Here is a 22,941-nt window from a genome sequence, read left to right on the forward strand (position 1 = left end):
ACATTACTTTGCCAACAAAGGTCCGTCTAGTCAAGGCTATGGTTTTTCCAGTGGTCGTGTATGGATGTGAGAGTTGGACTGTGAAGAAGGCTGAGCGCCGAATAACTGATGCTTTTGAGCTGTGGTGTTGGAGAAGACTCTTGAGAGTCCCTTGGACTGCAAGGAGATCCAACCAGTCCATTCTGAAGGAGATCAGCTCTGGGTGTTCTTTGGAAGGAATGATGCTAAAGCTGAAACTCCAATACTTTGGCCACCTCATTCGAAGAGTTGACTCATTGGAAAAGACTCTGATGCTGGGAGGGATTGGGGGCAGGAGAAGTGGACGAATTTCTTGTGTGACACAGGGAGTTCAGCCCAGTGCTCTGTGACATCCTAGAAGCGTGGGAGATGGGAGGGAGGCTCCGGAGGGAGGGGACATATGTATACTTGTGGCTGATTCATGTTGATGTATGGCAGAAACCAACACAATATTGCAAAGCAGCTATTCCCCAATTAAAAAATACATATATATGGCAAAAAGCCCATCAGAGTTGGTAGCCAGACAAAAGACTGCTCAGAATCCCAGCCTATATGACTGTCTGCCAAGTGTACACCATACGTGCACCTTCCAGATGGCAGAGACCAAGTTCTCAAAAAACTAAAGGCCTGACACAAAAGGCCTGAAAGAGATGAGGTGGAATATTTACATCTCAAACACACAGAAAAATGCAAGCTCCCCCTACAAGGGCTTTTGCTTTTGTTTAAGGTCAGAATTCAGATGTTTTTTTTTTATCAAGCTGGCTTTTTCTAACTTAACTGCATAGTCAATAAGAGAGCCCCAGCTTAAGTCATTTTCAGGGTGGGATTTCCTTTAATTCCCAATTAAGTAGGTACTTACAAGTATGAACTCTGTACATTCACAAATCTGGCTCGAGTGTTGTTAGTCTGAGGTGGGTTTTCTGATGTCCCTCATTTTCGTTTGAGAGAATCTATTTCCCATTTTAAAGATGAATTTCTCGGGGATAAGATTTACTTTTAAATCTTTTATCCCAGTGAATTCTTTTTAAGGTATCCAATTTGAGGAAGGCCTCAGGTGAGCCTCTTACTGAAACATGCAGCCCAGACTTCTCCTTATCTTTTCTACTGGGCAAATCCCAGTGTCTTTTTTTTTTTTCCCCCAGTGTCTTTCAACCAGGCTTCCTCTGTATCTTTCCGCTAGAGGGTACTTTCTTCCGGAGTCTTTCAACAGAGCTCCTCTAGTATCCTGTCAACTAGGGAGGTCCCTCCCCAATATCTTTCAATTGCGGAGCCAGGCACCTGTGAGACACTGCCAAGCAAAGCTCAGAATACTCCATCAAAAATCAGGAGATCCGAGAACAAGGAGAGACTCACCCAAATTCGTCTGAACTCTACGAGGCGGTGGGTGGGCACAAGAGGTCTCTGCTAGTACCAAGGCTCCATTTCCCCGTAGAGTTCAGGCGAAGGAAATAAGTCTGCTCTGGGTTCCCTCAGTGGTCATCAAAACTGTGGACTGGAGGAAAAAAAAAAAGCAAAACCTAAAAGTGGAGAATAGTTTTATTTGGCAGACTGAGAACTCAAGCCCAGGAGGCAGCCTCACAGAGCTCTGAAGGACTGCTGTGTAGGATATACAAGAGTTTTGCAACAAAACCAGGTAGTCAGACCATCAAAAGATTACTGTTAAAGAAAACCAGACAGTTCACATCAAAGAATTTAGCTTTTCTCATGCATAGGAAGTCATAAGAGTCCGGGCTCACTAATATCATTCCTTTGCTATGAACCTTAGCTGTCCAAGGCCAGTATCTTATTCTATCCCATCCGGAGGCACCTCAGGGTGCACGGTTGGGAGTGTCCGCAGTGGCTGAGGGTTCAGTAGTAGTCAGGCCTTCCTCCATTCTGGGGGTGTCCCTTGGGGCTGCAGTGTCCTTTGCCGACAGGGCAGCAAAATTTTTCATTCACAGCTGCAAAGGACCTGGAGCCTCAGAAACGGCCGAGCCAGGCTCCTCCAGGCGGTTCCTCTGCCCACTCGGAGGGTCGGCGAGCCCGCGGTCCCCAGTCTGGAACTGTGGCGCTGGGTGCTCCGCGGAGCGCGCGGCCTCCCAGGGCTTGGGTATCCGCGGGAGTCGGGACGCCGTGGGTTCGTCAAGGGTCGCAGCGACCTGGCGCCTCTCCAGGCCGGGGAGCTCCTGGCCCTGCTGGACCAGCTGCAGGAGCTGCGCAAGTGTCACTGAGGCCTGGGTTGACTCGGCGGGCGAGGGAGCCGGGCCGGACTCACTCCGACAGGCAAGAGGCTCCATGGCGGGCGCGGAGCCTGGGCGCTTCCGGGTTGGATGGGCGCAACCACGGCCGGAAGAAGTGAAGGGGGACGCAGACCGTACCAAGTGGCCCAAGAGAGCGGGGGGCAAGCTCCGCGCCGAAACGCTTTACCGACACATAGAGCCCTTAGCTCGACCCAGAGGCCCTGACAGAATGCTTTAGAAGCCGGTAAGGCTTGCACAGAACGGAACTGTGTGCGCAGACGCGGATGCAAGCAAAAAAAGACCCGAGTTTGCACAGATGCCTGGGTCATGGCAACTCACCTGCTTTCACGCACGGGCTGAGACTACTGCGTAGACACGTGGCGCGTGGTGGGGTGCGGGGATAACCTCCATCCCGGGCCCAGCAGTGCCAGACAGAAAATAACGGAGGCGATGTCTCCGCTGGCCTCAGGAGAACTGGGAACCAGCGACGCCCCTGCAGAGCCTAGCCACTCTCCCCCCACGTCCTGCGGTGGAGACTATCCCTGGCTTTCACAGAGTGGAGGAGTGAAGATGAAGGCAGGCCAGGAGGGCTACATTCCCTTCAGCTGCTTGGGAAATCAATGCCAATAAAACCCAGGTTTCTATGTTTATCGAAAGCTAGCCTGATCTGGCGTACACCGCCTTAATCAAGCGAGCAAAGCTTAATTACTACTAATTAGACAAACTAGCCTCATCTGTCTCCTGAAGTGATGGAAGCACACTACAGGTTTAGAAACACTACATCTCTGTAGCGTTCCTGCCAAGAACCTTCGCTCTGAATCTAAACTGGAGGAATGAATAGACACAGTAGGAGACATTCTAAAAATTGACTGACCTGGACGCTTTATAGACGTTGAGGTCATAAAACACAGAGACAGAAAAAGACAAGATTGAAGGTCTATGTCAGACTAAAGGGCATGTGGAAAATGCAAAGTGTGCATCCTGGATTGGAGGAAGATAAGGGGGAAATCAGTTACACAGGACATTTTACTCTTGGGAAAACTTGAATATGCTCTATGTATTAGATGACAATATTATATCAGTGTTAAGTGCAGTAATTGTGTTTTCCTTATGTGGGGAATAGGAGATACATGCTGAGGTACTTACGGGTGAATGTCATGATGCGAGAGAAAAGGTTTATATGGCAAAACTGCTAAGAATTAGTGAATCTAAACAGTTTGAAATTTGTCAAAAAGTTGGAAAGGGTGAGCTATAGAGATCAGTCTGGAGGAAACTGACCACACTAGTGTCGTATAATAAAGAATTTGGCCTTTGTCCCTGGTTCCTCACAAGGAGACTAAATCCTGGGAATTTCCCAGGTATTACAAGTGATATTCATGGTGGGCCCTGATCATTTATGCAAAGAAAGTGACTCGTGTTGGCCCCATTTAGGGGTTTCAGGACTGGGAACGACCAGTCATATGATTAGAGGGTTGGGGCTTTGAGCCATGGGGGGTCCAGGAAGTGGGACTGAGTTCAGCCTCCAGCCAATGGTTTAATCAGCAGTGCCTATGGAATCAGTTCAGTTCAGTTCAGTCGCTCAGTCATGTCCGACTCTTCTCCTATGGAATGGACCCTCTATAATAACTTTGGACACAAAGCTCAGTGGAGCTTCCTGATCGATGAACTCATCAATGTATCGGGAGGGTAGCATGCCCTGGCTCCACCAGATGACACAGAAGCCCTGAATGCAGGCCATCCTCAGACCTTGCCCTAGGTGCCTCTTCATCTGACTGGTCCTTCTGATTCCCTGTGGCTCAGATTGTAAAAAATCCACCAGCAATGCAGGAGACCTGGGTTTGATCTCTGGTCTGGGAAGATCCCCTGGAGGCAGAAATTGCAACCCACTCCAGTATTCTTGCCTGGAGAATTCCAAGGACAGAGGAGCCTGGCAGGCTACTGGCTGGCTACTGTCCCTGGGGTCACAAAGAATTGGACTCAAGAGTGAACTAATACACACACTTTCACTGGTTGATACCCTCTCTAACAAAAGGTGGCTCAGCTGGTAAAGAACCCGCTTGCGAATGCAGGAGATACAAGAGATGTGGGTTCGATCCCTGGGTTGGGAAGATTCCTTGGAGATGGAAATGGCAACCCACTCCAGTATTCTTGCCTGGAGAATCCCATGGCCAGAGGAGCCTGGTGGGCTACAGTCCACGGGGTCACAAAGAGTGGGACACAACTGAGAGGGTGTGTGTGCACATGCACACACACACTCTCACACATACTAACAAAACTGTAATCCTAAGAACAGAACTTTCCTGAGCTCTGTGAGTTGTCTAGCAAATTACTGAACTCAAGGGGTTGCGGCATCTCCCAAATTTGTACCCAGTGAGACAAAACGGCCTGTGGCCCAGGACTCTGAATTTGCAGTTGGCATCTGAACTAAGCGTAGTCTTGTTGGGGACTGTGCTCTTGAACTTGTGGGTTCTCTGCTAACTACAGGCACTTAGCACTAGACTACATGGTACTCCAGTTGGGGTTTTTAACCGAACACTGGATGAAGGGAGAACTCACCTTCTCTCTGTGGCCTATGTCAGTTTCAGTCATAGGTGACCTTCTGATGGCCTCGGGAACACTTGCAGGAGAAAGGAGATCTGGGAGTTACCAGTGCCTGATGAGGAAAGTGAGTGAGCAATGTGGACTCCTTGATGGGACCTTGAAGGAGTCCCTCACCTTCTACAGATAGAGTTCATTGTTGTTGTTGTTTTTTAATCGCTAAGTCGTGTCCAGCTCTTTGTGACCCCATGGACTCTAGCCTGCCAGCCTCCTCTGTCCATGGACTTCTCTAGCCAAGAATACTGGAGTGGGTTGCCATTTCCTTCTCCAGGTGATCTTCCCGACCCAGGGATTGAACCTGCATCTCCTAGAGAGGGCTTATGTGGCTTATTAAATACCTATAGGGAATTCCCTGGCCATTCAGTGGTTGTAACTCTGAGCTTTAACTGACAATTGGGAAACTAAGATCCAGCAAGCCATAGCCAAAAAAAAAACAAAAAACCTCACCCCTCTAGGTCTCTTATGCTAAGATGAGGGCATTGATGGGAAAGGGTGGACCTTGAGATGGGGACATTTGGGCAGACACGGACAAGACTAAGAACTTGAATTCCCAGATTCTCTTGAAGTGTCTTGTCCATAGAGACAGCCTCCTCTTGTCGTGATCCTGTCTCCTAGGAGGCCAGTCTCAGAACCCCTCCCCCTCCATCCCTTCTGACCCCAGGCCCTTCATGAGTTAGATCTCAGCACAGCCTGGGTGGAGGAGCACAAGGCCCATGCTGAGAAAACGATGCCCAGAGTCACAAGCCCTTGCCAAACTGCCTTGGCAGGAGCCATGGGAGCATGTGTGGGAGAAGTTCTAAGGGAAATAGACTCGGGAGGGTGGATACAGTTTGGCCAAGATAAGATACAGTTTGGCCAAACTCATGGCCATGGATGCTCATACAGGATTTGGGGTTTTATGTGTTGGCTCAAGCACCTGGGAGAGGAATTAATAGTCTGCTAAGATGCTTAATTAAAGCCTGGACTTACTGGTAGCCTAGAATTAATAAACTTGAAATGCCAGAATTTCCCTGGCATACTATAAAGGAAGGAATCCAAAATCTCAGAGAGATGGGAATGCTGGATTGGATTTACTATGTGCAATCTGCTTAACTACTCCTAGCCGTGTATTTTAAGGTGGTCTGGAAAACACTCCCTTTTACCAGAGGATTAAGAAATGCATCAGTGGACTTCTCTCGTGGTCTAGTGGTTAAGAATCCCCTGTCAGTGTAGGGGACATGGGTTTGATCCATGGTCTGGGAAGATTCTACACGCTGCAAGGCAGCCTGTGGGCGAAACTGCTGAGCTGGCGCTCTGGAGTCATTGAGCTGTGAGCTCACTCCAGAGCCCATGTGCCACAAGTACTGAAGCCTGCATGCCCTACAGCCTGTGATTTGCAACAATGAGAAGCCCTCACACCACAACCAGAGAGTAGCCCACGCTCGCCACAACTAGAGAGAGCCCACACTTGGCAACAGAGACCCAGCACAGCCAAAAATAAGTACATAAATAAAATCCAAAAATGCCTTGGTGAGGGCCACCAGCTCCTAGACTAGCTCTGATGGCCATCCTCTGTAGGCTGGAGATGCTAATGAGGGATACCAGATAGTGAAACTGAATTCCCTGATCTTGATGAGAATAATGGTATCCTAGTGGGGTAAACAGCAGGTGGTGATGCTTAACAACCAAAGAATGACCCAGAATAAAGCATGGGAAAGAATGGTCAGCAGTTGGGCAAAAATGACAGGCTGTGGACCACGGTCAGCCTTTTCCCCTGGCACTCCAGGGCTTGTTCAGTGGACCCATGGTAGCAGGCATGGAAGCTATGCTTTGGCTTAATAACATGGTCTTCCCTGAGGACTTCCCATGGTCCTTGAGGCTAGTCTGGCTGTGGCCAGTGCTGAGTGACCATCCTACTTACAGCCTGACAGAGCACCATTCTCATTTTGACTTGATTGGCCCCCCCTAGAATGGATGCACTGTGCTTTATCTTCAAGAGAACCCATGTTCCAGATATGAATTCACTGTTGCCTCCAGTGCTTCTGTCATCACCACTATTTATGGACTTAAAGAATACCTTATCCATCTCCATAGCATGCCACATAACATCGCCTGCAACATGGGCACGTGTATTATTGCCAAGAAAGCATATAGATGAGCTCATACCCAAGGCATTCACCGGTCTTACCAGGTGCCCCATGACCCAGGAGCAGTTGGCTTGATAGAATGGAGGACGGACCAGCTCTAGGCTCAGTTAGAGCAGAGAAACTACAGCCTACAAGGTGGATGTTCTATCCTGTAGGATACAGTGTATTCTTTAAGCCAAAACCAAAATTGTGTGTCCCAATACACTGGGACTTCCCTGGTGGCTCAGTGAATAAGGAATCTGCCTACAATGCAGGAAATGCAGGAGACATGAGTTTGATTCCTGGGTTGGGAAGATCCCCTGGAGAAGAGAATGGCAACCCACTCCAGTATTCTTGCCTGGAGACTCCCCATGGACAGTGGAGTCTGCAGGCTATAGTCCATAGGGTCGCAAAGAGTCGGACACAACCGAAGCGACTGAGCACACACACATATATACAACCAAGAGGTCGGGGTAGCTTCAGGATTTTCCCTATTATAGCTAAAGTTTAGGATCTACTGGAAGAACTTTTGCTACCCATCCCCATAACCTTGACCTCAGGGAGTCTGGCAACTTAGCATTCAAGGGAGAAACACTTGCACTGTGGAATGATCCTAGTACTGATGATTTAGAAAAGCTGAGATGACCCCTGGCCATTTTGGTTTCTCATGCTACTGAACCAGCAGGCAGAGAAAGAGGTTAGTGTAATATCTGGGTTGACTAATCTCAATTACCAGAGAAAATTTTGCTTGCTACCACACTCTAGAGGTAGGCACTAGATCTGGAACCCTGGGGATTTACTAAGTGCCTCTTAAGTCACTGCTCAGTGCTGAAACTTAGACCCAGTGCAGTCAAATAAATAAATGTTTTTGGTTTTTTTTTTTAAAGAATCAGTTCCCTAAAAAAGAATTCTCTGCTTAGTTGTCCTGGTTAACAGAAAACTTCAGCAACCCACTATGTCAAGATTCTCAAGGACTCAGACCCCATAGGAATAAAGGTTTGAGTCACCACCAGGTAAAGAACCCAGTCCAGCCAAGGTGCTGGCAAAGGATAAAAGGAATACATCACTGGAGGGCAAAGGAGGCAGCTGTGAATATGAACTTAGTTCTCATAACCCCCATTGTCCCCTGCTACCTTATGTGAACAACACCGATGGGAGCTAATATTTTAGGTTTCGGTTGACATATGACATCACTTCCCAATGATACAGTAGTTGATGGGTCCCTGAGTGTTCTCTGTGTTGGGGATGTGGATTTTTCATCTGCACAAAGCTTAAGAGGAGCTTCTCTGTGACCTTCCAGATTCTCCCTCCCTCTTCCCATCCCACCAGCCCTGTGACCTGGAAAGTCTCAGAGGACTCCCACACCCCCTATTTGTCAGTGGGGGACCAGCCAGAGGCCTAAGGATGGGAAGATGGCAAAGTCAGGTCCTTTATTCTCCTTCCCTCCCTGCCAGATCAGCAGCACCTCCATTATTGGGAGGTCACAGCTCCTTGTGTGTTTTCAAGGACCCTCTCCACACAGCTGTCTCTGGCTCTGGGTTCCTGTAACTGCTCCCCTCCCCTTTTCTGGCCTCAGGGGCTGACACCTCACTATTACTAGCCATGGGGTGCTGCAGCAGCCTTAGCGATTTCTTTATACCCTGCCCACACCTTTACAAACAATCCCTTTATTAAACTCTCTTCAAATTACCCATCAGTGTTTCTGCTAGGACCATGGCACATACAACGTGTATTTTAATTAGGATTAGTTTGGCAATGAGCAACAGAAACCCTAAAATAACAATAGTGTACACAGAATAAAATTTACGTCTTTCTTATGTAAATTAAACTTGGTGTTAAGCAACCCACGCTGGTGTGGTGTCTCCATGAACATCCTTTAACATCATAATAAAAGTTTTCCATAGCATTTGTCATTGTTCAGTCGCCCAGACATGTCCGACTCTTGGCAACCCCATGGACTGCAGCATGCCAGTCCGCTCTGTCCCTTACCATCTCCCGAAGTTTGCCCAAGTTCACATCCATGGCATTACAAACTTTTTAGAAAGAATCAAGACTTGGCCCAAGCATCATCTTCTAAAGAATTTTCCTGATTCTCACTCCAGATCTAGAAGAATAATCTCCCTCTTCTAGTACCCCATTCTCTACCTCTAAATATACACACATACATGCTTCAGTCACGGCCTCTGTCATACTCCAAGTCCCTGATCTGTTTCTGAGTCTGTCTCCTTCCATGACCACAAGGAGTTTCTCTTTTTGTCTTATTATGTCCAGCCCCAAACTTTGGCATAAAACAGACCAATAAACGGGTCTGAATGAAAGGACATTTTAAGGCCTGCATAATATTTCATCATGTAGACTTATCCTAGTTTATTCAGTCATTACCTTAATATTGAACATTGAGGTGATTTTAATTTTTCATTTTAAATATTATTGTAGGGGGGATATCCTTGGGGGCCCAGTGGTTAAGACTCCACCCTTCTACTGTGGGGTGTGCAGGTTTGATCCCTGGTGGGGGAACTAAGATCCTGAATGTTGCCAGGTGTGGCCAAAAAATAAGTAAATAAATAAAAATTACTGTAGGATTTTAAGTTGGTCAGTGGACTAGGTATCCCTGTCAATACTTTTTTTAAGGCTGCACTGGGTCTTCATTTGCAGGATGTGAGATCTAGTTTCCTGACCAGGGATGGGACTAGGGCCCCCTGCATTGGGAGCTCAGAGTCTTAGCCACTGGACCATCAGGGAAGTCTCCCATTGATGTTACTAAAAGAAACTTCTACTCGATATTTCAGTAGAAATACACATGCTGACTCCCTGTTTGCCCCTCTGGTTACGGTTGAATCAGGTACGTCAGATTCACACTCCGTAGTTATTGGCAGCATCAGCAGTCTTCTCTAGTAAGCATTGCTACTTTCCCTAAACTTTCTTTTTCACATTCTATGTGGCTCATCTCAGTTTAACAACAGCCCTGGGTTTTCTACCTGTGCCTGTGAAAACAGAGGGGAGAAGGATAATACGCTGTGTACCCAGCAGTCAGGTGGGTCCCCATATTAAGTTGAATTCTCCCCACAACCTTGTGAAAAAAGCTTTGGAGAGAGACAGACCTATGAACACATACCTGGAATGAATGCCCAACTTCACGTGCCTACCAGAGAATCCTCTGCGATGTAACTGCATTTTTCAGAGCCTCAGTTTCCTCGACTGCAAAATTGGGATGATAACACATGATCTGAGAGGTTGAACTGAGGATTAAATGAGATGTCTGTGAACACTCTCTGGCTCTATGTTGCGGATCTGCAAATGGCAGTTTCTGTCCCAAGTGAGGAGCTCAGAGAAGGGATTCAGTTCTGGGATCTAAAACCAGCATCCTCACCATCCTGGGGGGAGGGCATCTTTAGAATCTGCCAGGCTGTGGGGTCGGGGAGGGGGGAGATTCCTGGGGCTGCTGGAAGGAGGGAACCAATGTAAGAGCAGGCAAAGAAATCTTCCAGGCCAACCTGTGTCAGGGAGCTGGGAATGGGCCAGTAGAAGGGTAGCTGTCCCAACTCGAGGTGGCCCAGTCAGACAGCAGGTGAGGCAGGCTGCTGATGGCACGGATGGGGGTGGGGGTCTTCAGCCTTCTTATTCTGGGAAGATCTTGAAACTCAAAAACAAAGCAAGCCAAAGGGCTCTTCCCCATCTGTATTGTGGTAACTGAGCCCAAGCCAGCACCTCCACCGGCTGGAAGGCAGGAGAGTCGTTAAGGACACCTGCCTCTCTCCCTCCCCCTCCCGGGGGGAACCCACTGAGACTTCAAGACTGAGAGCACCTGGGCCAGGGTGGCGCCTGGGAACACGTGGCACCCGAGGCCTCCAGGCTGCCCCGCGGGAAAGGGGTGGGAACTCAACCTGGGCCAAGGGGGTCCCTCAGGACACCGGGGAGTGCCATTGACAAGATTATTAAAATTACCATCCAGGCGGAAACGAGTGAAGATGGTACCAGGATAAAGAAATCAGAAAGCCAGGAAGAAATAAACCCGCCAATGTAAAAGATATTAACATGTAATAAAGAATGTTTTGCAAATAGTGAGGACAAGAAGGATTATCTATGAATAATCCTGGGATAATTGATTTGTTCTTTGGGGGAAAAAAAATGAAATTTAGAGGCACATCTTCTACAACATACCAAAATTAATTCAGTTCCCGATGGCGTTAAATGGGAGGTGGGGGATTAAACAACACTTGCACAAAAAGACAAGTGGGAATGTATCCATCCTTTAGAGGGGAGAGGATTTTCTAGGCTTTAAAAGTATGAGCTAAATCCCAATAGGGAAGATGGATATGTTGGTTCATACAAAACAAATAACTGCAGGGTTTTTTTAAAAAGTGAAATTAAAAGTAGTCAGTGAATTGGTAAAAGGCTCCAGCCAAGTGCATTATAGGGCTTCCCAGGTGGCTAAGTGCTAAAGAGTCCACCTGCAATGAGGAGACTCGGATTTCATCCCTGGATCAGGAAGATGCCCTGGAGAAGAAAATGGCAACCTTCTCCAGTATTCTTGTCTGGGAAATCCCATGGACAAAGGAGCCTGGCAGGTTACAGTCCATGGGGTCACAAAGAGTCAGACGCAATTTATCGACTGAAACAACAATGACGAAAGTGCATTATACAAAGAGTTGATATCTTTAATATGTTAAAGCCCTTACAAAATTAATTAGACACTACGACTAAAAGAGGACTATGGACAGCTCAGTAAAGGAAACAACTAAAAATGGGAAAACAATGTCATCAGAGAAATGAGATGCCATTAACTGATTAAAGTAGGATTTTTAAAATTTTTACTTTATTTTTTAATGAAATGCCAAAGATTGAAGGCAGGAGGAGAAGGGGATGACAGGAGACGAGATGGTTGGATGGCATCACTGACCCAATGGACATGAGTTTGAGCAAGCTCTGGGAGATGGTGAAGGGCATGGAAGCCTGGAGTGCTGTCGTCCATGGGGTTGCAAAGAGTCGGACACAACTGAGCAACTGAACAATAGCAACGAAGCTCTGGTAGGGATGGTGTGGGCCTTCCGTACATTGCAGTGGTTTTATACTAACATGAATCATAAGGGGCTTCCCAGGTGGTGCAGCGGTAAAGAATTTGCCTGCCAATGCAGGAGGCACAAGCGACATGAGTTTGATCCCTTGGTTGGGAAGATACCCTGGAAAAGGACATGGCAACCTGCTCCATTATTCTTGCCTGGAAAATTCCATGGACTAGTATAACAAGTATATCAGGGAGACTTAAAACACAGAGGCCTCAGATGCACAACAGCACTAATCATTAGGGAAATACAAATTGAAACCACCATAAGATAACACTTCACACCCTTTCCAATGGCCACTATCAAAATTAAAGTTAGAATTAAATTACTGTATGATCCAGCAATTCTACTTCTGGTATACATATAAAAGAACTAAAAGTAAGGTCTTGAAGAGAGATTTGTACACCCGTGTTCACGATAGTTATAACAGAGAAGCAACCATTGAGGGATATCCACTGAGAGATGTACAATATGAATGTGAATGTACTTAATATCACTGATCCTAAAATGGTACATTTTATGTTATGTGTACTTTACTGTGTGGTAAAGAATCCACCTTCAATGCAGGAAACCTGGGTTCAATCTCTGGGTCGGGAAGATCCCTAGAAAATGAAATGGCAACTCATTTCAATATTTTTGCCTGGGAAATCCCATGGACAGAGGAGCCTGGTGGTCTACAGTCCATGGGATCGCAAGAGTCGGAGACCACTTAACAACTAAACCACCACCACCACCACTTTACTACAATTGTAAAAACTTTTAAGTTAAACAAAAGCCCTCAAAATCATTGAGGCCTTTAAGCCAATTTTAAGGAAGTAAGTATGAATTTGGAAAATACTTTATGAATAAAGATAACTGTTGCCCCAAACTGGAAAACCCAAATATCTACAAGTAAAGGAATGGCTAAATAAGCTCTAGTATGTCTGCAGTTTTATGTTTTAATAATGTTTATTATCCTGATTTTTAATATAATACAGGTTTGTCATAGAAAATTGAAGAAATAAACAACTATAAACATGAAAAGAAAAACTATTCAATATCCTCACTTGCAGAGATAGCTATTGTTAACATTTGGTCTGCTTCCTTCTAGGAATAATCATATATTTCTTATGCAAAATTGGGTGTATATTTTCCATTTAAATTTGAATCCTGTTTGTTTCAGTTTTCTGTGTATGTAATTTAGTGTACACATATATAAAGAAAGAGAACACTTATTGACTTCTTACTATATAGAGAGAATAATGCTAGGCCCACTTCATAGGTGATCTGTTTAAGTTGAGGTATTATTCCCATTGTACAGATGAGGAAATTGAGATTTAGGGAAGTCAATAATTTGGTGAAAATCACACAACTCCTGAATGTTCTGGCTTCACAGCCCACACACTGAACCAAACTCTAGTCTATATCCTGAGTCATTAAATATTCTTTTAAAAACATGGTTTTAAAAGGTACTGCATACAGAATTCCCTGGTGGTCCAGTGGTTAGGACTCATCACTTTCTCATCACTCATCCCTGCCATCCCTGATTAGGAACTAAGATTCCCCTAAGTGGCCAGGCATGGCCAAAAAAAAAAAAAAAAAGCTGCTGCATAATATTTACTAACATAAATACGCCAAACATTAATTCATTCAACTCTTCTCCAAGCATTGAACATAGGTAGTTATTTCTCTTGGTTTGATTTTGTTGTTTTGGGGCTTTTTTTGGCTACACATTGCAGCTTGCAGGATCTTAATTCCCCCACCAGGGATTGAACCTCGGCCCTTGGCAGTATGAAGTCCTAACCACGGGGCCACCAGGGAATTCCCTCTCTTGGTTTCTAATATAATACTTAGAAGAACATTTTTGTGCACAAATCTTTGTCTTACAATGATTGACTCTCTTATTCCATCAGAATATATATCTGGATGTGAAGTATCAGGGTCAAATTGATAGCTACAGCTAAATTTAGGGGAGTCACTGAAAATGGCATTTTTAAAAGGGGGCTTGAGGACTTCCATAGTGGTACAGTGGATAGGAATCTGCCTGCCAATGCAGGAGACATGGGTTCCATCTCTGGTCAGGGATGACTCCACATGCTGCAGAGCAACTAAGCCCGGCATCACAACTGCTGAGCCCATGAGCCAAAGCTACTGAGCCTGTTCGCTTCAACCACTGAAGACTACTCGCTCTAGAGCCTGTGCTCCACAACAATAAGACACGGCAATGAGAAGCCCAAGCACCAACCAAGAGTAGCCCCTGCTTGCCGCAACTGCCCCCACCCAGCAACATAGACCCAGCACAGCCAAGAATAATTTTTTTAAAGGTGGGGGAGGTGGCTTGATGCGATGGGGCAGGGGGTATATGGGAAATCACTTTTGCTATTAACCTGAAACTGATCTAGAAAACAAATTCTATTTAAAAGTGTTATATTTGACTACATGGAAATAAGCTTATTGGGCTTTTTGGCTATAGTAAGGCTAGCCATCAGAAAATAGTTCAAGCCCTGGCTCTGCCACTGGCCAGCTGGGTGGCCTTGGGCAGGTCACTCCATCTCTCTGAGCCTCAGTTGCCTCACCTGTGAAATGGAACTCACAGTAGTTGGGTGATGGAATGAAGTGCTGGATGTTAAGCCCCTGACATACCGTCAAGTGCCCTAGATCCTGCAGGTGACCGGGGCAGTGGCTGGGAAAAGGCCTTGCACGCTGTGGAGTGCTCCTCAGATGGGAGGGGGTGTGGTGCTCTGAGTTCCCTGGACCGGTGAGAGAAGGCTGGGTTTGGGGGCCAGGGTGGGGGCGGGAGGCTCCTCGCCCGGGGAAACGGCTCCGTGGTGGAGCAGCTGACATGCAGCTGTGCCTGTGGCCTGCGAGGCCGTCTTGTGGCTGCCTCCTCCCCCAGCCCACACGCAGGTCTGCAGCTGGGTCCTGCCTCCTCTCAGGTGGGCCATGGCTGAGTCTTGGTTGCTGCTTCTCCTGGCCCTCGGGTGTCCAGCCCTGCCCACAGGTGAGCAAACCCCTGCACCCTTCTCTGTGCCCCTCTAGTGGGCCCAAGCCCACACCCTCACTCTGGGCATCCCTGGTGTGGGAGGGATGCAGGGAGGCAGGACAGAGGTATTTGGGGTCCCCTGAGGAGGGTCTTGCCAGAAGCCCATTATCCCCTTCCCCATTGTACTCCACCTCCCAGCTATCTTGCTCTGGGGCCCCCAAGTCCTGCTCCCCCAGAGTCCACCGTGTTGGGAGGGAGGGTGCTCACCTCTTGGAGTGAGCTGGACAGGTGTGCATGATGGGTGGGGGTGGGGTAGCCTGGCTGTGGCGGGCTGTACAGGGCCATAGGACACGGGCCACACGGTGAGTCCCCGGCTCCTTCCTGTCCCGTCTCCTGCCCTCAGGGCTCAGGGTATCTCATGTTCGCTCCCAACCCCCTCTACCAATAGGTGCTTAGAAGTCTCAAGGCCTCAGTGACTTTCCAGGTGTATTGACCCCTGACCCCACCCCTACAAAGATGGGGGCTGGAGACGAAGGACTAAACTTTTGAGAATTCCGGGTTCATCTAGTAGCATGTGCATGTTCGTATGTTTGTGGTGGGGAAAGCTCCTTGACCTTTGAATCAGGACATCTCCTTGTTCTAAAGCTGGCCCCCAGTATGTCACCAGCACTCCCTTGCTAGGGAGATAAGTCACACCCATGTGGAGCAGGGAGAGCCCGTGGTGGGAGACCTGTGCTCTGAAAAGGAAGCAGCCAGGGTGAGAAGGAGCAATTCTGGGAGGCTTCGTGGAGGAGGTAGATGCTGAACTCAACTCGAGGAGTGTTTCTCTATGTACAGCTGGAAAGGTTCAGGAGGCTGAGGCTCCTGGAACCCATTCTCAGCCTTTTCTCCTCCCTTTGTTCATGATGCCTTATTAATACTAGTATTGATGATACTAATCCTCATCTGCCAGGTGTTTTATGGTCATGAGCTTCATTATCCACTACAGTTTCCTTGGGTTGGTGTGATTAACCCCATTGTATTGATGGGACAATTAAGACTCAGTAAATTAAGTGGATGAATCAAAAGTCAAACCAACTCTGTCTGAGGCCATGTTCCAGGCTTGGTCCTCTGTGACATGTAGGAAAATCTTGGTCATCTTTCCAAGTGGGTTGGTCTGTGAGATTGGGAGTCACAGAGGTCTGAATCCAAACCCTGAGTGACTACTTACCATCTGCCTGCTTCTAGGTCAGTTATTTGACCTTCAAGAAATCTTTTGTGGACTTCCCTGGTGGTCCAGTGGTTGAGAAGGCACACTTCCACTGTAGGGGGCACAGGTTCAATCCCTGGCCAGAGAACTTAAGACCCCATGTGCTGCATGGTACAGCCAAAAAAAAAAAAGTTTTGTGAGCACCCCCTACCTCCAGGTCCCACAAGATTTTCTAGTGCCTTCCCTGAACCCTGGGGCATTTCTTTAGCTTGGCTGCACTTAACTCATGGTGTGAATTTGTAGGTTTTAACTTTTTTTTTTAATATAAATTTATTTATTTTAATTGGAGGCTAATTACAATATTGTTTTGGTTTCCCCATACATCAACATGAATCCGCCATGGGTATACACGTGTTCCCCATCCTGAACCCCCTTCCCACCTCCCTTCCCTAGGTTTTAACTTTTGAGATTCTGTTTATATGAAAAGACAGCCACCCATTCAAAAATAGCATTTTGTTATATATTAAATGAGTCATCTTTATTGCAAAGAATAAGTTTGTGGAACATCAGGACTATTCTGAAAAATACAGGACAAATGTTTGCAGTACTTACATGACTTATTTTGGCTTTTTTAAAATTATAAAATAATACGGACATACACATTAAATGGGTGAATTGTATGGTATGTGAATTAAATCTAAACAAAATGCTACAGACTTAACATAAAAAAAAAAAACAAAAAACTGAGACTAATACAACAAGCACCCAAGCATAGGCCACTCAGATTAGCAAATGGTTAAAATGTTGCCACATTTGAATCAAATAGTTTTTAAAAAGAAACAAAAAGGTGCAGAGCATTTGAGTTTCTTTGATCTCATTCCATATCCTACCTCTTTCCTTTCCTCCCCAGAGGTAACCACTCTCCTGAGGCCGGCACAACAAGGTACTATGAGTATTTGTTTGCATCTGTGGCCTTTCTCATGGGATTGAAATCACTGAGAGCAGGGACAATATTTTAATTGATGTTGTATCCCCAGTGCCTGGCACACAGAGATTCAGATGTGACAGAAGTATGGATGGATGAATGGAAGGAAGGGAAGATGGATAAATGGATGGATGGATATATAGAGATTGAAAGTAGAAAGAAGAGATGTAGGGAAGATGGATGATGGTAGAAATGATGGAGGGAAGGAAGGTGGTTAGGTAGGTAAATTCAAGGAGAGAAGGATGGACGCCCGGGGAGGACAGATTGATGGTTGGTGGGAGGACTGATGGAAGAGAAACCCAGATGGAAGGATATGAGATGCGGACCTGGGAGGGCATGGGCAGTTCTAGGCCCCCTACAAGTATGTGCTCTCTTGCAGGTATGGGCAGCACACCCTTCCCTTCTCTGGCCCCACCAATCACACTGCTGGTGGACGGGAAGCAGCAGACGCTGGTGGTCTGCCTGGTCCTTGACGTTGCACCCCCTGGCTTCGAGAGTCCCATCTGGTTTTCAGCTGGCAATGGCAGCTCACTGGATGCCTTCACCTATGGCCCTTCCCCGGCAGAGGATGGCACCTGGACTCGCTTGGCTCAGCTCTCCCTGTACTCCGAGGAGCTGGCAGCCTGGGACACCTTGGTCTGCCACACTGGGCCTGGGGCTGGGGACCACGGCCAGAGCACACAGCCCCTACAGCTGTCAGGTGGGGACAGGGCCTGGGCCCCCGGGGGTTGCTCCCTGCCCCCTTTCACACACTCTGGAATCAGGATGTGGTGGGAGGGAGCGCAGGCACCAGACCAAACATCTAGGTGAGGTGATGCCTGGGCTCAGAGCAGGGTGGCCTCAGGGTCCCTGAGTCCTGGGATTTGCAACTGTGATATCTCATTCAGATCCAAGCTCTGATGTGTGACTTCTGAGAGATAGTAATGGCTCCTCCATCCTGAGGTCAATACCTTTCTATGTATGCTATGCTGTGCTGTGCTTAGTTGCTCAGTGGTGACCCCATGGACTGTAGCCTGCCCCGCTCCTCTGTCCATGGGATTCTCCAGGCAAGAATACTGGAATAGGTTGCCATGGCCCACCCCCCCCAGGGGATCTTCTCAACCCAGGGATCGAACCCAGGTCTCCCACATTGCAGGCGGACTTTTCTTTACCATCTGAGCCACAAGGGAAGCCCCTCTCTATGTATACCCAGGGTTAATATCTATATCACCATACCTATTAGAACCAAACAATAATTAAATAGTAAATTGCTATCACTTACTTATTGTTTGCTCTGTGCCAGGGACTGTTGTAAATACTTTACATTTAGGTCATATTACCATATTACAAGTAGGCCATGCTAGTCTTCTCATTTTATAGGCACAGAGAGGTCAAGTAACATGTCCAAAGCCAGCTGTTATTATTACTGACTAGATGACTTACTTCTTTTTTTTGGATTATGTTAGTTTTCTCATCCTCCAAATGGGAACATTTGTTGAATAAATGTCCTGACTTCCAAAGAAGACTGCTAAGAAAACTGATTCCTTGTCTAAATGTGCTGAGGCATCTCTAGGGGCACAGAACAGGGAACAGTCAGGAGAGAAGATCTGGGCCCCTGACAGGACTTGCCACAGATGGGCTCAGGGTTTCCACTGCTGGTTCATTTGTCTATTTATCCAACACACCATTAACAGTTGCCCTGAGCAGGGCAGGGGCATAGCACTGGGGTGGAGAGCACTGCCCATCCCAAGGACTCACTCCCTTTTCCTTGGTTGCCAGGAGATGCTTCCTCGGCCAGGACCTGCCTCTGGGAGCCTCTCAGGGGTGAGTACTGGGACCCAGGACCTCAGGCCCCGCCGGGCTCTGGGCTAATGTGCTCCCTTGAGGGGGCAGTGCAGGTTGGTGGGTATCCCCTGAAGAGGTTGCCTCCCTGGGTTGGGGCAAGTTGGTAGATCCTCTGACCCCAGCATCCTTTCTGGACACCAGGTTGAGAAGCGCAGGTGAGAGGTAGCAGAAGGGTCCCTGGGCAGCCCAGAGGGTTGGCCTCAGCATGAGGGGCTTGGGAGACTCTTGGGAGTCTAGGGAGCCTCAGGAGACTGGACATCTGCTGGACATAGAGTGGTGTTCACAGCCAGGCTCTGCTTCCTGCCTGGCCTACATCCTCTTGGTTGTTGGGGGATGAAATAACATGAAGGCTAGGAAGGTGTCTGTTATTATTCCCAGCAGTCAGAGCTGAGGTTAGACATCAGGAAGGCCGTCCCCTGGTTCCCCTTCTCTGGGGAATGTTCCGTTGCGGGTGGGGCCGCGCCAGCCTCCAGGCCGCTCACCGGCTCCTCCTCTCCCGCAGGGACGCGGGCCCTGGTGCTGCGGCTCGGGGCGCTACGGCTGCTGCTCTTCAAGCTGCTGCTGTTGGACGTGCTGCTGACCTGCGGCCGCCTCCACGCCCCGCCCGCCGCGCGGGGGGACCCAGCCGGAGCGTCTGGCCCTGGGGCCCCCAGTCTCCCGGCGCCCCACGAGGTCCCCCGGGCGGATAGCCGCCTCCTCCCGCAGCCTCCGCCGCCCCGAGGATCGTCCTCAGGCCCCGCCGACCGGATTCGCCGCAATCATGGGGGCACCACAGGCCGAGGTCTCAGCGTGTCCGCCTCGCCGCCGCTGGAGCCCCGGGACCGCCGCCGCCGGGTTCACACCCGCCGTCCCCGTCGGGATCCCAGGAACCCAGTCTGGGAGGAGGGGCCGCCAGTGCTCAGGGCCTGGAGCTCGGGACCCTCCTTCAGTCTTTCCACGTCAAGCCTTGGAGCATTTCTCTGTAATCTGCCTCCTCCAGCTGACCCGAGCTTCCCCGGGGGCTAGGCTCGGTCTCCCCCTCAGATTGAGGTTCTTTCTGAGCTAAAAAAGCTTTGTCTCTCCCATTAGATTGGAAGCCCCTTGAGGGTGGTGATCCACCCAGGCACCGGGACATCTGATGCGTAGATAGTTGACAACAATTAAAGGAGAACTTATATATAACACAAGCAAACAAAAAGTATTTTAATTCATGTCTACTTTGGGAGAAGGGTATTTGGCACAATTAGAGGAGGCAGAAATCTGGGAAGGCTTCTGGAGGGTGACAGCCTGGGGAGTGGGGCTGGGGGTTGGGGAAGATACGGGCCCACCTGTCTCCTTTCCCCATCATCAGGCACTGGGTAGGCCCCCCCTCTGTCTCCTCACACTTGCCCAAACTTTCTGAGAGGTCAGGGGGAGGGGCCCAGGAACCCAGCAAGAGGGTGTGCTGGACCTGATGTGAAGGCTTGTATAGACTCGAGGGAAAAGAACAGGGCCAGGATTCCAGAGTAAAAGGATCATATCCAAGGGCGAGAGCACAGACAGTAATTCCAAAGTATACGTCATTAATCAAATAAGATCATTATTCACTTGACAAATATTCACTGAGCATCAGCTCTGAGCCAGGCACTAGAGAGGTTTTTGTTTTTTGTTTCTTCAACAGGGTTCTTGCACTGATAGAATATGAGGCTCCCACAATGCAGTGTAACCTGTGTGTCCCCTGTTTATCCAGCGCTGGCAGGAAACCCAGGGTTTTCTCTCCAGGCATCACCCCAAGAATCTGGATGCTTACATGTGAATCCAGACATCCGCCCAGGGCAGCACAGGACAGTTACCTGGGTCACTGGCCCTACTGTAGTTTTCCTTCTCCCAAAGAGGCAGTGGCGAACTCCGTTCTAACACTGCCTGCCCCGCCCCGCTCCGTCCCCCACCCCGCGCTCCGCGCCCCCCCCCCCCCCCCCCCCCCGCCCCGACCCCGCAACACACACACAAGGTGTCAATGACACTTCCAGCTTCCCAGAGCCTCTAAGCCCTCTCAGCTGCTGCTGTTTCATGAAAACCCTCACCTCTCCTCCACTGGTCGTCTCTCACCAGCCTGTAAGAGGTTCTCCCACCTCTGTTTTGGATTCTCCGAGGCAGAGGACACAGCTTCTGGGGGTCAATCTGTCCACCAGTCCCACAGGGTCTGCTCCTTCCCTAACACACAGACTGAGGAAGGGGACGGCAGGGTGGGGGCAGGGGCGAATGCAGACTTTCTACAGCCACTGTCCCTTCCCAGCTCTCAGCCCACATGTTGAACCCAGAGCTCCCATCAAACTAATTTATGTAAGTGTGCTCTCAGAGGATCTTTTGTTTATTCTGGAAGCAAACCTCCCTGAGCTTCAGTGCTTCTCCCCATCTTGCCCGCCTTCCCCCAATCCTGCCCTGCCCCAGACTCTGAATCCCCACTGTGGCTGGCTTAACATCATTTCCCAGGAGGGCTCCTGGCCAGACTTTGAGCCTCCCCAAGTCTTCTGAAGCCTAGAGAGCATGGAGGACCTCAGGACGGTGATATGATCCTCTCCACTGTGGAATTCTATACACCACAGCTCCTGCCTATCCAAGAGTGCCTTGTCAGCCACGGAATTGTTGGGAGCAAGAAGCTAAGATCAGGAAACGACCAGTCAATAGACTTGAGTATCAGTCCTTTAAAGTCTTTATAAAATACCATAAATATCCAACCTCCAGGAAGGAAACAGGAGGCACTGGAAACAGGGATTTATGGGCAAAAAACAGAATTTGCAGGCAACCTCCCAGAGAAGCAGCCTTGCTCTTTGTGTGTCCATAGACCACTGAGCTCAGGGGCAGAATGAAGCCATCCTTCAAAACCCAGAGAGTCCTCACCCTGATGACACAGCATAAGGAAGTTTCACTGAGCAACTCCTTGTGTCAAGAGCCCTGATGCTGGGGATGTGGACAGGGAATCAATCATTCATTAGTCAAGTCCCTGTCTGTGGGAGCTCAGAATCCAAAGATATAAATAATAGGCCAGAAAAGGAACCGAAATCACACACTAATATTAAAGTTAATGCATGAACTTTTTATAATCCTCTCGATAAGCTTTAATTCTATTAAGCTGTTCGAGCTTCCCAGGAACAAGTAAGCCTTGAACAGCAGCTAGGAGGATCACTTTGTCATCAGATAAAAACTGAGGCTCAGAGAGGAAATGATTTATTCTAGTTACCACCGGGATAAACTTAGGGTTTTATGCGACAGGTGTGTGCGTACTCAGTTGCGTCCGCGACCCTATGGGGTTTAGCCTGCCAGGTCCCTCTGTTCAAGGGATTCTGCAGGAAAGAGTAGTGGAGTGGGTTGCTATTTCCTCCTGAAGGGTATCTTCCCCACCCAGGGATCGAATCTGTATCTCCTGTGCCTCCTGCATTGCAGGCGGATTCTTCACCGTTTGAGTTGTCGGGGAAGCCTAGGGTTACTGGGTACAAAGAAAGCTGCTTGAAGGCAGGGGACTCTGAATCGTCCAAGTCTCATCCACAGCGCCTACTCGAGTGACAGTAACAACAAAAGCAATAATAATAATAATAAGACATAGGGCTGGCTGCTCTATGATCCCAGGGTAAATGGCGTGCAAGAAGGCGGAGAAGGCAGTGAAAACTGTCTCTCCCATACCTTTCAGGACCGGAGCGTTGCTCCCTCTCCCCTAATCCTGGTCCTCGAGTCCCTCCCAGAGCCTCCGTTAGGAGGTGGGAAAAGATGTTGCCATAGGTCACTGAGGACACCATCCGTTCTCTCATTGGCCGAAGCCGAAAAAAGATCATCCTCCCATTCGCTAGAAGGCAAACCCCGAAAAGCCCATTGGCTGCCGAGTCCGCGGGCCTCCGTCGTTCTGGGGGCGGGCCGAGGTAGCTGGAGGGGGAGCGGGTGTGTTGCGGGGGGGGGGGGGGGGTCGCCGTTGCCCTGGTTACGCCGAGGCACGTGTGCAGTCCCGGAAGCGGCTCCGGGAAGCTG

General features: G+C 48.6%; 2 protein-coding genes and 1 long non-coding RNA gene across 4 annotated transcripts; 1 reads left to right on the forward strand and 2 right to left on the reverse strand.

Annotated features, from left to right (window-relative positions):
• Window positions 1–1,536: 1,536 nt before the first annotated feature.
• C23H6orf226 (chromosome 23 C6orf226 homolog) lies at window positions 1,537–2,325 on the reverse strand. The gene has a single exon (XM_002697243.6). The coding sequence runs from the start codon at window positions 2,292–2,294 to the stop codon at window positions 1,953–1,955; it is 342 nt and encodes a 113-aa protein (XP_002697289.1). The 5' UTR covers window positions 2,295–2,325; the 3' UTR covers window positions 1,537–1,952.
• A 12,452-nt stretch (window positions 2,326–14,777) lies between these two features.
• Window positions 14,778–20,134, forward strand: PTCRA (pre T cell antigen receptor alpha). Of its 2 annotated transcripts, NM_001075633.1 has the most exons (5): window positions 14,778–14,983; window positions 17,065–17,097; window positions 17,519–17,839; window positions 18,898–18,942; window positions 19,466–20,134. In NM_001075633.1, the coding sequence occupies exons 1-5, from the start codon at window positions 14,926–14,928 to the stop codon at window positions 19,966–19,968; spliced, it is 960 nt and encodes a 319-aa protein (NP_001069101.1). In that variant the 5' UTR covers window positions 14,778–14,925; the 3' UTR covers window positions 19,969–20,134. The 2 variants fall into 2 exon arrangements, with proteins under 2 accessions (NP_001069101.1, XP_005223476.1); XM_005223419.4 differs by lacking the exon at window positions 14,778–14,983 and having other exon boundaries at window positions 16,587–17,097.
• Window positions 20,135–21,618: 1,484 nt separating this feature from the next.
• On the reverse strand, window positions 21,619–22,886 carry LOC104969653 (uncharacterized). Its single transcript, XR_814798.4, has 2 exons — window positions 22,603–22,886; window positions 21,619–22,473 (listed from the first exon to the last, which is right to left on the reverse strand). It is a non-coding gene; the product is annotated as an uncharacterized lncRNA (long non-coding RNA).
• Between the last annotated feature and the right edge of the window lie 55 nt (window positions 22,887–22,941).

This window comes from Bos taurus, chromosome 23, assembly GCF_002263795.3.
Source record: "Bos taurus isolate L1 Dominette 01449 registration number 42190680 breed Hereford chromosome 23, ARS-UCD2.0, whole genome shotgun sequence".
NCBI classification, from domain to species: domain Eukaryota; kingdom Metazoa; phylum Chordata; class Mammalia; order Artiodactyla; family Bovidae; genus Bos; species Bos taurus.

Excerpts from the sequence above, each read along its gene's own strand:
- C23H6orf226 (XM_002697243.6), bottom strand. The coding sequence starts at position 2,294 with ATGGAGCCTCTTGCCTGTCGGAGTGAGTCCGGCCCGGCTCCCTCGCCC.
- PTCRA (XM_005223419.4), top strand. The coding sequence starts at position 16,947 with ATGGTTAAAATGTTGCCACATTTGAATCAAATAGTTTTTAAAAAGAAA. Across the intron at positions 17,098-17,518 it reads CCTGAGGCCGGCACAACAAG|GTATGGGCAGCACACCCTTC; the intron begins GTACTATGAGTA and ends GCTCTCTTGCAG. Across the intron at positions 17,840-18,897 it reads ACAGCCCCTACAGCTGTCAG|GAGATGCTTCCTCGGCCAGG; the intron begins GTGGGGACAGGG and ends CTTGGTTGCCAG.